Below are 17,838 nucleotides of genomic sequence, written 5' to 3' on the forward strand. Positions count from 1 at the left end.
TACTGTAAAACTGCTGAGGTCAATTCAATTGATTTAAATCACTGAGTCAACACAAATTTAAACCCATTTGTTTATTTTGAAACCCTTAGTTCTGTAACAAATTTTTGTTAACTTTAAAAAAAAAAGTTAATTTTTGGAACAATTTTTTGAGCTAAAAACATGTTAAAGTTCCTTACGGATGAAATGGATTAATTGTTTTCCCGTTAATCGGTTTCCCATTTGCTCGCCCGCATAAACGCGAACCATAACTTGTTCTTACCGAAAATGGATAAAAATTGTTGATAATCCCTGCTAAACTTTAACTGGAATGGTTATGGAACTTTTCATGAACTTTTGTGTGATAAAGTTTTAACCTTATGTATTATGGTTTGTTGGAACTGAATCTTACAAATAATGGGTTGTTAAGAACCATTACCATTCCAAATTCTTGTTTTGTCCATACATTTTCGAAAAATAAATTATATAAAAACCTTTTTATTTATGGTTTGAGAATTTTAATGATTATAGTAGTCAGTAAGGTTCATGGATGGTTTTGTAACATCGATCAACTTTATGTGGAATATATCGCGAATAGGTTGCCTGTAAATTAATGATTACCAATTCGCGATATATTTCACGTAACGTGGACGACAATATAAAACCATCCATGGACCTTACTGACTACCATAACCATTACCATAAAAATTCTCAAACCATAAGTAAAAAGCTTCTAATATAGTTTTCGTTCTGAAAATGTATGGAGAAAACAAGAATTTTGAATGGTTCTTAACAAGCCATTATTTGTATGGCTCAGTTCCAAAAAAAACATAATACATAAGGTTAAAACTTTATCACACAAACGTTCATGTAAAGTTCCATAACCATTTCAGTTAAAGTTTAGCAGAGATTATAAACAATTTTTATCCATTTTCGGTAAGTTTATGCGGGCGCACTTATTCGATTTAGATAGTGTAGCAGTATGCGCCAATTAAACATCAAAAAGCTCTATAGGAGTAAATGAATGGCAGAGTCACCGTCGTAAATATTGTTAATTTTTATGATTTCTTTTTTCGGGGAGTGAACTTTTTTTTATCGGCGAAAATTGGCAACGCTGCAACAGCTCGCATTTTCATCGATTTTATCATTGTTATGAACTGGTGGCACTCCTGTTTAAACGATCTGAAGGATGTCGGCTTGTTATTGACCCGTTGAACCCGACGTCAATCAAACATCAGTCAGCTTGCCTACATAGGACTGGTTACAAAATGTTAACCTGCTTGAAGCATAGCACCAAACGAAAACAACGACTCTTCCTCTCATGCTGCCGGCACCAATCTTACCGCACCGTAGTTTTACCGGTGACCTTCGTTCGTGTTGTACGATTTCGGTGGGTTGTTGACAAAAGTTCAATATTGTTTCCGAAGCTATTGTTCTACACAGTGTGACTACAGTGGACGTTCGGATTATTACGCGTATTCCGCTGATTAGTTTGTGATTAATAGGTTTAGAGGTTAGAGACGCAAACATTTTTCGGGTCGGTTTCCGTATCGGTTGTGATTGATAAACAATTTTCGTATCGGTTGTGTTGGTGAAGTGTAAAAGCCATGTCCTCCGACAACGTGGAGAATTTGGTTCATTCGAACCAGGTCCTGACCTGGCGTCCGGCACCAAAGTGCCCGAAGTGCCACCAGGCCTTCACTTCGAGCTACGGTAAGGATAGTGTTGATGTTGTTTTCTGAATGAAATGGCTAATGAGATTTTATGTTTCTAGTCAAGCAAAGCGTTTCTCGGCGGGCGTTCATTCTGGGATGTGATCATCTTATGTGCGAAAGATGCATTATGGACCAAATGTACACGCCGAATCGTGCAGCCATCTGTCGGATCTGCAACATTCGTACGCCGTTGGATCCGAAGCGCCGTATTTACGAACAGCTTCATTACAGCTACCAAATGATGGGGATTATCTATCAGCGTCAGCACGAGGTTTCCCGGCTGGCTACGGTAGTTGCTGGTCCCTCGGCTCCGGGAGAAACCGTTCCCGTTGAGGAAGAGGAGGACATGGAGTGCTACGAGTGTAATATGACGCGTACGCGCCACTACTGCCAGGAGTGTGATGCTGCATTGTGCAAGGATTGTTTCGAAAAGATCCACCGCGTCGGGAAGATTCTTGCCAAGCATAAGCTGTGCTCGATTACGGCTAAAAAGTGGATGCAGGGCGACATTAGCATCTGCGACCAGCACAAGCTGACGACGGTGCTTTTCTGCACCAGCTGTGAGGTGCGGGTCTGCACCGCATGTCGGGATGAAAGCCATTCGTCCCATTACTGTGCCGATTTGTTGGACATCAACCGGGAGGCCCAGCCGCGGCTGGACCAGCTGCTCAAGGATATGGAGTCGGCGTACGCAATGAACGAGCAAGGAAGAAAGGTGAGTGATGTTTCCCCATTGATCTGGACATTTTTTTGTGGTCGAGTTGAATGTGTAGTGATGGTTGCCTACCCTCCGGGAGGTATAACCTCAAACATGCAATAATTGGCGGTGACTTGAAGCTGGGTGTGGAATTGTTCGCCGAAAAATTACACGTGAGGAAGTGGCAACATGACTCATTGGTGATCTTATTGGAGCAAACGAATTTTAATAGCTTTTTCCTGGTCTCCAGGAAATTCCTTCAGGATCACAATGCACACTGCTCTTTGAAAATAAGTTAAAAAAAAAATCCTGTTAATTCTCCTCTTAGGATGCCTTCAGCCGCCGATTTCTCACAATTAAAAGCTCAAATATTCCCCAAATATTTCTCTACCTGATGGTGTCGTTACTTTGCATGTGTGCACTTTTGTTCGCGAGAAATCGTCGGCTAATGTAGAAATACATATGAAGAATTATCACGCAATTCTTCTTAAACTTACCACAATATTCTCTTGGAACTCTACTCAGAATGCCGTTGAAACTCTCCTTGGAATCCTTCTTAAAATTCCTTTACAACTTTTATGGGAATTAGAAAACTCTCCCTCGGAATTCTTCTCCAATTTGTTTTTAGATTCACCCTCAGAATACGATTCCTTTGATATATTTTTTTCGGAATTCCCTTGAATTTCTTTTCTGAACATCCCTCAGTATTCCTTTGAAATTATCCTCAGGAAACCTTTTTGGAAATCTCTTGAAATTCTAATTTAATTAAAATTCTCCTGCCTCACCAATCCCATGAAATATTCTCAGAATCATCTAATAGGGGTGCCTAGAAAACTAGGCCCTCCCCAGAAAATTTTGAAGATTTTACGAATTTAAATTGTCGATATTGAAATTTGAAAAAATGAAGTGGGCGTGGATTGTAAAATTATTGCCATCATTCTTTTTTCTGCTATTAAGATGCTTAACTTCCTTTTACTCTTTTCTCAAATGCAACGAGATTTGTTGTTCTTAATGACCTATCATGTTTATTTATATGACTGTGAAAAAAATCTTACCATTACAGTGCGAGTGGATACGGGATTTTCGGCTAATTCGAATTAAATAACTGTAAAAGCATTGTATTGTAGTTTTTCTCTTTATTTCGTTTCGGTAAAGTTTCTAATGGTACTTTTCTTGATTTTTATTTCGCAGCTTAATCTACATATTTCGCTTCAAATGTTGCATATGGCTTTCACTCGTCTTATTCCAGTCATTTTGTATTTCTCATTTTCTCTCATACGTTTTATAGCCGTACATTTTGACATTCATTAACCTAAGACTGCAGTCAATCATGTATGTCGGAATCACAAACCACCACAAACTCATTTGCACTCATATTCCCCCAAACTCCCAACTCCCAAGTGCAACTGATAAATTCCCCTGACAAAACACATGAAATCTGTTGTTCTATTTCGCACGCGCACTCACCGCTTATTTGCTACCTTACTGGCGAACCTACAAATATGGGGTAACTAAGTCGATACCTATCCGTTCGACGCTCTCTTCACGATTCTACACCGCTTCGCTCGGCCGATAAAGTAGAAGCAACAAGTGTTAAAAATGATCAAAACAAACCGGTCTTTCTCTCGCAAATTGCAGTACGAACAGCTGACTCACACTAAACAACGACAATAAATTACCCATAACGGGTATCGAGAAGAGATGATAACGACGATGATGAAACCTTACCTATGCGTTTTTAGGAAGAAATTGTGTACATTCAGGCGTGCGATGCGATTTCTATCGGTGCTTAATTCGCGCTTTGAAGGAAACTGCCAATTCGCAAAATGCTAAGCAAATCACCTGACAAAAGCGCACCGCTCGTTTGAACGCATGATTGCGTACTTATTCTACATATTTTTGTTACAGTTAAAGCGAGATAAATTAACGTCCATGTCTACTTATTCTTCGCGAAGCAAATTTATACGAAATGAAACTATAGTTGGTATAAATTAGATTCTAAGGAATGCACTAGTTGCTCGAGGAATGCAGTACGCATGTTCACGGTTTCCAACTCAACCCATGAACTACGCGTTTTCACAGTCTCTGGATAATAAGCAAAATTCTCGAACGTGGAGAATCTTCCAGAAATTGTTAGCATTAACATCTGATACGTTCAATTAGGTTAGGAAAACTTAAGCAGAAAACTATTCACAGAAATTGCAATCATAGGAGCGCGGTTATCGTCCTGGTCTACTTCCGTCTTTCTTCGCCGTAGTCGTGGTGGTTTGGCGATAGATGGCCACTGGTTCCATCGTGCTTCACTTCGATCCGCACCTCCCGCAGGGCTTGCATCACACCCTGTGGTGGCCGTGCCGAAGTTGTATGTTTCGATCCGTACTGTGGTGGCGGGATAGACTCCGCTATCACCGTGACCGGGACCGCCGGATTTTCTTCTTCCGCTCCGGTAGAACTCGCCGGAGCACTCGGAGCCGTTACCACGATCGGAGCACTTTGCGGTGTGTTCACACTCGCGTCAGGCCCGGTGTCCGATGCCGCTTCTATTCCGGAGCTCTCCGCCCGGTCATACTCGGCGTTGATGTCCTCGAGGGTGATCGGCGTCGTGGCGGAAGCTCCAGCTGCGCTGGGGGCCGTCACTTCAATGGCGTTCTCCGTTACGTACTGCACCGGATAGGGTTGGTTCTGGTTGTACCGGTTGTCGTTGTCTTCCAGCTTGTTGCCGTTCAGTTCGTCGTTTTCGTTCTCCGGGCTCGGTTTGACCACGGCTTTACCCTTGGATCGTTGCTTTTTCATCTTTTCCTCCATCTCTTGGAATTTGATTGCGAGGTATCTGCGGCGGGAAAAGGAATGGAACAATGGAAGGTTTGTGAATAAAGGGGATTAACTTTACAATAAATTTTTCGAAAATAGTAAGATTAGTAAAACCAACCGGGAAATGAAATTCTACAGTTTTGTACTAAGCCAACGGTGTTGATCTCCAAAGTTCTGTCTAAAACGATTAAATAAAGCGAGACCATGCCAACTGACGAGAGTGACAAAGGTCATTGATAGCCCTGGAACTAAATCTAATCTAATCTAATTTTAACAAAAACTAGTCATGCGGCATATCCAAATTTTCAGAATTTCATGGACATGTCATTAGAGACCATGTCAAATGACCAAGGCTGGTAGCGAGTCACTTTTTAGTGACTTGGTCAATTTTTTCAAGCCAGTCACTAAAAAGTCTCCTTTTTGAGGGCTAAGTCACTAAAGTCACTTTTTCTTGTAATCAGTCACTATTTTCAACTTTTTTAGAGTGAATTTATTTCAAGATTGATCATTCCTTGTGTTGTGATGTTTAATAGTCTTTCTCTATATATGCACAGAGCGTCTACTAATTTTTTAAATAAAATTTCCTGAGTTTTTCCAGAGCTTTAATAGATAAGAAAGCTATTTTTAAATGCGTTCAAAATATGCTTTTTTGGAAAATCAAAAACAACAGCAATTAACTCAAATGTTTTTAAGACATGGCAATCAGTTTTATATAAACAGCTTTACAATCAAATCCATTGTTTATCGTTTATTGTTTATTGTTTATCAGTCAACAGGTCAAATGTTTACCCCAATGACACTTGTTCTACAACTAAATACAAAACTAACGAATAACATAAATTAACATAAAACTCGTTTAAAACTACGCTTGTTTGTTTCTCGTGACACATTGAAATCGTACACATAATAACACCGGTTGAATACACGGGACATGCTTGGCAAAGGTTCGTGTAAGCCATAATTAGTTCTTGCCGGAGGGATGGTGATAAACGAGTGCGACCGAAGATTGCGACGACGTGTGTTGATGTCCAAGAGACTAAGAAGCGTAGGACTGTCAATGTTGCCTTGCAGAAGATCCCCAACAAAGCGCGCTTTTGCCACGTTGCGTCTTGTTTCTAGTAATTCCAGATTTATAAGTAGACAACGGCTTTCATAACTGGGCAGGTTGAATGGATCTCTCCACCTAAGATGACGTAGAGCGAACCGGACGAATTTTCGCTGAACAGCTTCGATGCGTTGAATTTCATTCTGGTAATAAGGAGACCAGACGATAGACGAATACTCCAAGATAGGGCGCACAATTGAGCAGTATAAAGTTTTAGGCAGTAAACGTCCTTGAACTTTTGTAAAGCGAAATAAAAATCCTAGTTGCGATGAGGCTTTAGAAACAACGTACACGACGTGATCCTTGAAGGTTAATTTTGTATCAATCAGAATCCCCAGGTCCTTGACTGTCGAATCACGTTGTAGATTCACGCCTCCCAAAGCATAGCTAAAATGGGAGAGTGATTGCTTGCGGCCAAATGAAATAACCGAACATTTGGACACGTTCAGCGACATTCGATTAATATGACACCATTCAGCGAAAGATAGGTTGAATACTCTTGCTAGTGGTGTTGCAAGTGTATTCGCGCAGTATTTGAGGACAAGCGATGGAATCCCATCCGGACCACATCCCGTGGAGGATTTTAAATCCTTTCCGGCTTATGTAACCATATCGTTCGTGATCACGAACTGTAGCCCAGAGGCCGAAAGTCGAGGAACATTTCTGGTGGCGACGGCTACATCCTGCGGGTCGATGTGTTCATTAATTGATTGATTTATCTTTATTAGGGAGGCTTTCAGCCTGGGGCTGGTTCGCCTCCAAGCATGTGTGTTCATTAGTGAAAACATTGCTGAATTGAGAACGGAACAGGTCGGCGATGTCAGTGGTGGAATCAGCTTCGAACAATCCGTTGGTCATCGTAGAGGGCAGTCCGGATTACATCCGTTGGTCATTGACGTAACGCCAAAAACTTCTGGGATTTGTCTTGAAGCGTCTTTGCAGATGGTCCTGATATGCGTTGTACAAACGATTATTAAGTTGGTTGTATTTAGTGCTCGCCGCCATATATCTCGTTCTCGTGGAGTCCGTGCGATACTTGCTATGTCGTCTGAGAGCTGCCCGCTTCACAGTCTTAAGATGCTTGAGGTCAGCATTTGACCTGGCTGGCTTAGCCGGCACAGGATACCAGATATGGTCGACGCAGCGAGGTTGGCATCACAATTTTGAAGCACCTCGTCCCAATCGACATGTGCGAGGAACTCGTTCATGCTGTTGAAGTCAGCCTTTCTGAAATCATAGGCGATGCTTTCAGAGGTATCTTGGAAGTGTTGCTGTGGACTTATCTTGAATTCCATCAGTACAGGAGGATGATGCCTACAGATTTTAACGAGCGGTGATGGAGCTTGCATAACTGTGCTGTGCTCGCAAAGTTCCTCACTGCGAAGCATAGATCAAGTGTACGATTGTTTGCATTTGCAATTCCACTCATTTGTCTGAGTCCAGTGGTGCTATACGCATCAAACAGCTTCCGTGATGCCAGGCTAATCGAGGATCGTGATGTAATCGGGTACAGGGAACCATGTGGACTACGCTGTCAAGAGATCGAGCTCAAGTTGAAATCGCCTATGATGATAACGTTGTCTCTTGGTTCTAACTGCGAAACCACCCAGTTAAGCGAATCGATATGCTTTTCGATCAAAGATTCATCGTTTACTCGATCAGGGGGAATATACACAACGCATAGGTAGAGTGTTGCATCGACAGTGGCAATTGCGATCCATATTTGCTCAACCGCCGAGCAATCAGGAGGGTCGAGCGTACGGGATTTAAAACTCGAGCGAACAGCCAGCAAAACACCACCTCCAGTGCTTTTGTTGCCATTCGAAGGCGACCAGTCTTGTCGATAAACGGAATATGATTAGCCAAACAACTGATTCGTTGAGGTATGTCCATTGAGCCAGGTTTCGGAAAGTGCGTAAACATCATAGGAACCGTCGCTGAAGGCCAATTGGTACTCGGCGAGAGAGCTGTTGATCTCACCAACATTTTGGTAGTACATTAGGACATTCGAAGAAGCAGGTGCAGCAATACTTGCTAGAGGCGCAGTCCTAGGGATTGAAGATTTGTCAGAGCGGGGATTGCCGTTACTAATAGGATACTTGCCATGATAGGCAGCTTGGAAGACCCCATCGCCAACGCTAGACTCAGGGCCGGGACGACTTGGATGGCAGGAACGAGAGAACTGCGACAGGTTTTCGATGATGGCTAAAGGCGCGACTGAGCTAGGCGGGTCAGGGGCTTCCGTACTGCTTTGTGTCAGGCGTCCCAGGTTCGATGGCGGTGATCTTGGTTGCGTTGGAGAATGGTGTGAAGACGAAGCGTAGAAAAGTGGTGGAGGACTAAGTGTCGGTGTATTGTAGCCAATAGTGTCCTCGACGAGACGGAAACGGAATGCCGATCAGGTAGTGGAAGAGCAGGCTGGAGGACCTCAACTGCAGACTCGACAACAGGACCGCGACGACTAAGATGATCGCTGGAAGCAAGAGACGGGACTGTGTCGGGCTGAGAAGAGACCTCTAAAGTGCTATCTAACATGCGTCGCGGGGTCCTTAGTCCATTATGGCTTGCTCCGTTAGTCAATCGTCGTGTTTCGTTGTCAGTTGATTTTTCCGGAAATTTGCGGTGGTCGATCGTTGATCCAGTAGAACCAACAGAAAGCATCAGTTTTTTGACAAATTCCCGGAAACGGATACCATTGAATGTTTTGAAGTTAAGCACTTGCTTAATTTCTCACTTAAATAGTTTAAAAAAAAAACGCACTTAATTTGAGTAAGTCCAAGATTTAAAAATATTCAATGTCTTGAAGTTTGGTATTCCAAGTACAAGTTCAAGATATTGACAAATTTCAAAGTGCCTGAATTAAGGAAAACAAATTAATGATTTATTTCAAGTTCGTTATTAACTTTATGAAAGATTAGAGATCTTCATTGCAGTTCCATTAACTTCTTCTTCTGAGGAATTAAAGGAAATGCTGAGAATTTCCGTGAAGCTTCATAAACAAACTGCGGGAACATAAGGGAAGTTAACACACTGAAAATATGGGGAACTTACTTAAATCCTCTAATCGGTTCTTTTAACAGCCGAAAAACTTTTATAAAGTCCCTAGAATTTCAGAGCACATAATAGGTGTAAAGGAAACTTGATAATTTAGGGTATTGTGCAATTTTTTAACAAGTTCTAAGCACCTCAAAAAAGCTAGATCTAGAGATCTTTGGGGAACTTCCCATCTTAAGAGCAGTTCCCGTAACTTTAGTCCAGACTTTTGGGGCAGTTAAAAGATCTATAATCGTAAATTTAGAAAAATTGAGAACTCTTAAGATGTTCCGAGAATTTCAGGGAAGTACAGAGACCATCAGAGAATTTATGAAAACTTCAGAAATATTTCAGGAACTTCACAGACCTCCAGAGAATTTCTGGGAAATTTATCTTCAATAGAGTTGAGAGCTTTAAGGAAGCTTCGAGAACATCAAGACGGATCAGAGAATCAAAGGGTAGTTCAAATAATTTCATGGGAATTGTAGAATCCTCCGGATACTTCAGCAAACCTCCGAGAGAATTTCTGGGACGTGATAAAAATTATATGAACATCCGGAAAACGTGAGAGTATTTTAGGGGTGTTCTATCATGGAGATTTCAAGAACTTTAAAAAATGCGAAAATTTAGCTAAGTTGATTAGAGAATATCAACGAAGTACCATTAATTTAAAAAAAAATGTGATAACTTTTAGCAAGCAGCGATATCTTCAAGAAATTCCAGCGAACTTTTAATAAATTTAGATAGTTTCATGATATTCAGCAAAGTTCTGAGTACTTCGAGGACGATCAGATAGCTTCAGAATAATCCTATTAACCTAAGCAAATTTGCAGCAACTTACAAGGAATTCCGTGGAATTATGGGGTATTCCAAGAATTCTATGATTGATTCGAAAACGTCAGAGAATTTTGAATATGTATTAGAAAATTTGCCGGATTATTAAACAAATTTAGAGATCTTCAGGTAAGTATAGATTAAATAAGAAAATAATAGAGCGTTTATGATGGCTAGACTACTAAGAATTAAGTCTTAAGGACAATTGTTGAATCTTCAAGGCAAATCAATTAATTTCAGTAAAGTTGCGGTTTCTTAAAATATACTGATAAATTCAGGGCAGTCTGGAGAACTTCGAAGATATGTAGTTATCGTTTAGGCAGTTTTAATAACACCAGGAAAGTCTAGACTATTGAAGAAGTTTAAAATTAGTGTCGATAATTTAATGGAAGTTTCATCAACTTCAGAGAAAATCATAGAACTATATTAATTATTTCATTCGAATTTCATAAAAGTTGCGGATTCGCAAAAGTTCCAGAAATTTAGAAAAACTTCGAAAACATCACAGTGGTCTTCAGAAACATTTCGATGACTTCATAGCAATCTATGGAGCTTAAGGGGAGATCCGCGAACCTCAGGAATTTTTATGAACATTAGCAAAATGCAGGAACTTTTCAAATTGGAGGAATTTCGAAGGGAGTTCAGTTCCATTAGTTTAAGAAAATTTGTGGGAGATTTAAAGCAGTTGCCAGATTTTCAGATAACTTCAGAGACGTTGAAAAGTTAATTGAAGTCTTCGCATAAGTTCAGAAGTTTACTGAAGCTTAAACATTTTTAGGACGGTTCAATTAGATTTAGCGCAGTTGTACTGCAAATGCTGCAAAAACTTAAGAGAAGTTTTGAGAATTTCAGAAAAGAACAGAGAATGTCAGAGCAGTTCCGTTAACATTTAAAGAAGTTTATAGAACTTCAGCGAATTGTTAATCCTTTAGACGAGATCCAGGAGAAAACATTTAGGAAATTTTAGGAAGTCTTAAAAAGCTCAGGGATGTTTAAGAATTTGATGAGAAGTATTGTGAGGCTCAGGCTAGCTTCTCAAACTACAAAAGAACTTCAAGGCAGTTTCATTAACTTCAGGAAAAATTTGGGAACTTTTAAGTAAAGGATGTCCACGATGAAATTGCCACACTATGAAATTGCTCTAACTTTTTAACCGTTGGGTAGAATTTAATGAAAATTTGGGTGGATTTAGTTCATAGTGCATTATTTACATCCTGCAAGTTTTAAAGTCCTGTGATCAAAACTCGCGGAAATGGAGTCGAAAGAACAGCTTGTGCGTGATAAAATCTTGCGCATTCATCACGAGAACAAGGATCTCTCGCATCGTTCCATCGCTAAAACGTTGGGAATCACGGTGTCGCGAGTGATTAAGCGGTTCGAGGAACGGTTGACCACCGATCGGAAGCCCAGAAGTGAAGGAAAAAGTATTCCGTACAACACCAAAAATCACAACCGCGTAGTTGGGGCCTTCAACCGAAATCCGAACGCCTCCGTTAGGGATGTGGCTAAGAAGTTGCACCTAAGCCGAAGTTTTGTCCAGAAGGCCAAAACTAAGGCTGGGCTTCGAACGTTCAAGGTACAAAAGGCCCCTAATCGCGATGAGAAGCAGAACAAGTCCGCCAAAACCCGTGCCAGGAAGTTGTACCTCAACATGCTGACGAAAGTTGAATGCTGCATCAGGGACGACGAAACATATGTGAAGACCGACTTCAAACAGATCCCCGGCAACCTGTTTTTCACGGCCAAGGATAAGTTCAGCGTTCCGGAGCATGTCCGCACTCAGAAGATGTCCAAATTTGCGAAGAAATTCCTGGTTTGGCAAGCCATCTGCACGTGCGGGAAGCGGAGTGCACCTTTCGTGACCCAGGACACGATGAACGGACAGGTGTACATAAAAGAGTGCCTCCAGAAGCGGCTGCTTCCTCTCCTGAAGGCCCACAACGTCCCAACAATCTTCTGGCCGGATTTGGCCTCATGCCACTACTCCAAGGACGTGCTGAAGTGGTATGCGGACAATAAGGTCAATTTCGTGCCGAAAATGTTCAACCCTCCCAACACTCCGGAGCTCCGCCCCATCGAGAAGTACTGGGCGATTATGAAGCAGCACCTTCTTAAACGACCTAAGGTAGTGAAGACAGTCGAGGAACTGAAGAAAGTATGGGTTTACATGCAAAAACGGTTGATTCACAGGTTGTGCAGAATCTTATGGCCGGGGTTAAGGCCAAGGTGCGGGCATTTGCGTATGGACTGTAAATAAAATACGAGTAAAATGGTAAAATGAAGTTTAATAGTTATTTCTCAATCCCTGAAAATTTGATGGCAATCGGATGAAAACTCGAATTTTGCGAATCAATTTTGTGTGTGGCAATTTCATCGTGGACACCCTTTAGTTCTGAAAACCTCGGAATAGTCCATTCCATATTCAACGGAGATTTCCATTGAAATATTCCTCAAAATTTTGATGAAGCTATCCTCCGAATTCAATTTTCTTTTAGTTTTCCTTGGAATTACCATGAAATTCTCCAAATTCTCCACAATAAGAAACCCTTTGGAAAGATTCTCCGAATTTTAATTGTATTCATTTCAGATTTCCTTTTCAATCGCACTCCTTTTCTTGGAATTCTACTCACATTGAAAGTCTCTTAAGAATTCATTGGCATTTTTCCTCACAAATTACTTAGATTTCCTCTCATAATTTGTTTGGAAAACTCTCCTGAATTGAGTTTCCAAATGCCTTTGAAGATGTTCTGGAGTTATTTTCAGATTTAATTGTAATCCTTCTTTTAGTGTTTTCAAAAAAATTATGCTCCGGATTCGTTTTCTCCCACAAACTTTATGAAATTATGCTCAGAATGCCCCTGGAATTTTTCTCTGAAGCTCACATGAGTTGTTTTCCCCAGAATTTCCTAAGAGTTTTCATTGAAATTTACTTTAACTTGGTTAAATTTACTTTACTTGGTTATAAACCTTCTATTGAATCTTTCGCTTTAAAGGTTCATATCGTACATAAGTGTTTATGAGATACTAATTGAATAAGTCTAAAACATCAAACATTTATTTGGTGTACCATCATAACGACTACTTTTCTTCTCTTAGGTCACTTTTTAGTCACTACGTCAACGATTTACATAGTAACGAGAGATGATAAAACCGATTTGTACCTTCCTAAAGTTGTCCTAGCTCGCTTTCTACTCTCTATATGCAATTTTCCCATTGCCGTACTCTAAACGGATCTATCAATTCTATACTTTCATCTCCTTATCTATCGTATACAAATTACCACTTTAGTCTGTTATTTGAAATTAGCATCTTCAACTATAACTATAAGTCACTATTTGGTCTCTTATTTCATCAACATGGTCACCAAAATCACTATTTTTAACAGCAGTGATTGCTACCAGCCCTGAATGACAGAAGTGACAAAGGCTATCCGATGACCCTAGAACAGATTCCGGAAGCCCCGGGGAATTAACCGGTCTCTTATTGCAACAGAAAACAGCATCCGCTGAAACTAGAGAAAGACCATTTCCTCAGGGGCCTCCGGAACCTATTCCAAGGACATTGGGTGGCCATTGTCATTTTTCTCAATTGGTGTGGTCTATTATGCATTGTCCATGAATTTCTGAAAAATTTGATGTGCCCGCACGTCTGGTTTTGTTGAAATCAGAGAACGGCCACTTCTAAAGGGGTTTCCGGATCCTGTTCCAGGGACATAGGGGGGTCATTGTCACTCTTATCATTTGGTATAGTCTTTAATGAAATGTCCATCAAATTCTGAAAATTTTGATATGTCGCATGGCTAGTTTTTGTTGACATTAAGGATGGCCTCTTCTTCTGGGGCTTCCGGTACCTGTTCCAGGGACTTTGGGTGGTCCACTGTAGAATTCATGTACGCCGTCTTTCAATTCTTATCTAAACCTACAACTTTGCAGAACATTGTTTGGTTCTATCTTATAGGGAATCCGTTTATTATCGGGGTTGGAAACCGAACTTTTTGTCAGTGCAAACCTCAACCTGAGCTAGGTTTTAAAAACAAACGAGTAAACTGACGTTTGTCAGAAAACAAGCAGACCCAATCTTGATACCCGATCCAGGTTGGAACTGAATAATAAACGAATTCGCTAATATTGTCTGAGCTTCGCAAAAAGCGTGGGTTACCCGGGTACCCCGTCATCCGTTTAAAGGGTACAGTGGCGTCGCCCTAACCCCAATCTACCGATTCAACAACTCTCAAAACGTAAACAAATACAAAGATAATGCTTTGAATCGATACATATCAGTGAAACTAGAAGATCCTATGCATTTTGAGGCCGATTTGAATATAAATATTGCTCTAAATAACGTTTGAACTGGTAAAAAGTGAGGTTACGCGACGCCACTGCAAATAGTACATGGCCCCTGATTAGCCCCTCCTTCACCCACATTTCTTGAACTTTCACCAGATCGTTTGTGTTAGTATTTGACAACATGTCAGACAGCTTAATAGCGACAAACATCACGTACATGATTTTATTTCAACTCAAAAGGAAATTTTCAGATATCTGTAGAATTACAAGATTCTGCACACAATTCACGCATACAGCATCTAATTGTTGGGTAGGCACACAACTAAAAAGTGAGGTTACACTACGTCACTTTATGTACTTTATACCCGCTGGATCTACTCTAGAGGTTCCGTTGATAATTAGGAATCAATGTAGATTGCCTTTGACATCCATTAAAATTGCTTGTTGTGTTCCCTGGACTTGCCGAAGAAGTCATGTAGGTTTATTTAATTTACGATTACCCTGGATTTTCCTCTGAACTAGCTTTTTATAGTCTTCTGGGGTTTTATTGTTCCAAAAATCTACCAAAAATTTTCATGCGGAGGTCATCTGGAAATCAGCTGATGTTAAAATTGAAGTCCACTGGGTAAAGTTCTCCATCGTCGATGTCATCCGAAGCCGATATCAACAGAAATTCGAGAACGTAATTGCAGGGCTGGTAGCGAGTCACTTTTGAGTGACTTGGTCACTTTTTTTTTCAAGCCAGTCACTAAAAAGTCTCTTTTTTTAAAACCAAGTTACTTAAGTCACTTTTTCTTGTAATGAGTCGCTATTTTAAACTTTTTTAAACGTGAATTTATTTCAAAATTGATCATTCTTCTGAATAGGCCTACATTTTGTTATAATTTTTGAACAATTCGAAGATGACTACCTTGTATAGAGTTTTTTTTTACGTTTAATCGTTCTTCTCTATCTACAGGGTGTCCACTCCACTTGGCTAAATAAAGTTCCCTGAGTTTTGAAGTTCTATTGATCTCAGAAAAGCTAGATCTAGAGATCTTTGGGGAATTCCAGAGATCTTAAGGGGAAGTCCCCGAAACTTTAGCCCACACTATTGAATTGATTTAAAAATATATAAGCGTGAGTTTAGACAAATTCAGATTATTTCCATGATGTGCTGAAATAAAAAGGCTTTCCAGGAAAAATTGGTGATTTAAGGCAATGTTCCGGAAAATTGTAGAACTTAAAGGCAATTAAATCGATTCCAGTAAATTGGTGGATTCTTTTAAAAAAAAAAAACTAAGATATTCAGAGCAGTCTAGAGAATTTTAAGGAAATTGAGAAATATTTTGGGAGTGTTTAAAAACATCAGGAAACTCTAGACTACTGAAGAAGTTATGAATTAGTTTCGATAATTTGAACTTCAGAAAAACCTTGAGAACTTCAGTGAAAATCATAGAACTATATTATTATATAATATTAATTATTTCGCTGCGGAAGTTTAACGAAGTTCCTGAAATTTCAGAATAACTAAAATTTCAAGAAGTTCCCAGATTTTCAGAGAACTTTAGAGATGTTAAGAAAATTATTGAAGTTTTCACATAAGTCCAGAAGTTGTGAATTTAATTGAATAAGTCTGAATAATATCAAACATTCATTTTGTATGCCATCAGAACGACTAATTTTCTACCCTTAGGTCACTTTTTAGTCACTTTTTTGTACAACTATAAGTCACTATTTGGTCACTTATTTCTTCAACATGGTCACTAAAATCAGTATTTTTGACAGCATTGATTGCTACCAGCCCTGTAATTGGAGGTGGGTCGACCACACAGTACGAAAGTGCAGAACCGAAATCTGTACTCAAGCGCTGGATTGGATTCCGGTAGGGCATCGCAGCAGAAGCAGAGCCATGAGCGATAGCTCAATTAAAAAAAAATCGATCAAATTGACAGAAACTTGCCATGGACCCAGGTCAAGTCGGTTTCAAGCAGTCAACCAGGATACTTGAGTTGAATGAGCTAGGGCAGATCCAGATCACACCAGAGTCAAGATCTAAAACATTTATAGCGCAAATCTTACATCCTAAATCTCCCATGTTTTTTTTTAGGTTTTGAAGCATTATACAAGTCTAAATCATGGTCTAAAGAACTCTCATAGAACCAAAATTGTTACTGGGATTGGCTCCGGGGTTCTCTGGATTTATCCTCCGAATCTTGCTTATCCAACATCATCCGTGCTTGCCTTTGAAATCCTGTTGACTTGTAGGGAGATTTCGTGTTTATGGTTTTCTCAGTCTAGGGTAATCCAAACGGTCTGTTATGCATTGCCCGACGTTTTGGCCGTTCATTGTGGCCTTGAAAAAGGCCACAATGAACGGCCAAAACGTGAAACAGAAAAGTACTATAAAATTGTGCTAGATATTCCAAGAGATACTCTAGATTGATCCATAAGGTTCTCTTAGCGTCGCTGTAACCTCAATCTATAGGTGCACCAATTTTTGAATTTAAAGTAAATCATACTCGAAATTAACAGATAGGGGAAATGTATGTAATGTCGGCCTAAATGTCCCTAATTTGGGCCCATCCATAAATTCAGCAATCGACTAAATTTTCAATACCGACCGAAAATATCCATTAGTACTGTAACAATGACACGTTCATCTAGATAAAATTGATAAATAGCAGATTTTTAGCGATGGGCCCAATCTTAGATCCATAAGCCAACATTATAGCCATTTCCCCTATAAGTGAAGATTCTACAAACAACACACCGTCACTTTTTGCATTTTATGTCATTTTGATCTACTCTCGAGTTCCTGTTCATATGTAAGGGTCTATATGGATTGCCTTCGAGGTCCACTGAACTTGCTAAGTGTTCCCTGGACATTCCTACGGAGTTCTATGAACTTAATATATAAGTCTTTTAGGGATTCCTTGAACACTAGCACTAGCCCATTTAGGTCTTTGAATTTGTAATTGCTAGACTCACGTTGAAATCACTAACCTCTCTCGCAACTAGGTATACAAATGACTTCCCACCGAGGTCATCTGGGCGTGTCCTGGAAGTTCTCTGAAGTTACAATTTAAGTCAACTGAACATATCAATAATGTCCTCTTAGGCTTGCCCACTACCTAATCAACAATGTGCCACGTAGACTATAATATAGAATTAAATAATGCTTTAAAACCTTGTTAAAACTTGTAATACTGCTCATTAAGATCTCTAGACTTTTCTTTGAAATTCTCTTGATTTACCAATGCGGACTTGTCCTAGAGTTGCCCACTCAATCGTTCGTGTCCATTGAGTCCTTTATCTTTTTGGTTCTTCATAGTTGACCTTGGGGGTATGACCACTGCAACCAGTACGTTGATCTATTGTTCGTGTACTTCGTTTACTCTT

At 40.0% G+C, this 17,838-nt stretch overlaps 2 protein-coding genes across 5 annotated transcripts in view; one reads left to right on the top strand and one right to left on the bottom strand.

Annotated features, from left to right (window-relative positions):
• Window positions 1-1,320: 1,320 nt before the first annotated feature.
• Window positions 1,321-17,838, top strand: part of LOC135700502 (uncharacterized) — a 430,325-nt gene continuing 413,807 nt past the window's right edge. For all 3 annotated transcript variants that reach the window (XM_065221048.1, XM_065221047.1, XM_065221049.1), the window contains exons 1-2: window positions 1,321-1,689; window positions 1,751-2,406. In XM_065221048.1, coding sequence (XP_065077120.1) covers window positions 1,584-1,689; window positions 1,751-2,406 — 762 coding nt within the window. In that variant the 5' untranslated portion in view covers window positions 1,321-1,583. The remainder of the gene's footprint in view (window positions 1,690-1,750; window positions 2,407-17,838) is intronic.
• LOC135700489 (uncharacterized) overlaps window positions 4,151-17,838 on the bottom strand; it is a 325,126-nt gene continuing 311,438 nt past the window's right edge. For both annotated transcript variants that reach the window (XM_065221017.1, XM_065221016.1), the window contains one exon: window positions 4,151-5,218. In XM_065221017.1, the coding sequence (XP_065077089.1) occupies window positions 4,621-5,218 (598 nt within the window). In that variant the 3' untranslated portion in view covers window positions 4,151-4,620. The remainder of the gene's footprint in view (window positions 5,219-17,838) is intronic.

Source organism: Ochlerotatus camptorhynchus, unplaced genomic scaffold (genome assembly GCF_037179485.1).
Source record: "Ochlerotatus camptorhynchus isolate MF236.1 unplaced genomic scaffold, CSIRO-AGI_Acam_v1.1 ptg000137l, whole genome shotgun sequence".
NCBI classification, from domain to species: Eukaryota; Metazoa; Arthropoda; class Insecta; order Diptera; family Culicidae; genus Ochlerotatus; species Ochlerotatus camptorhynchus.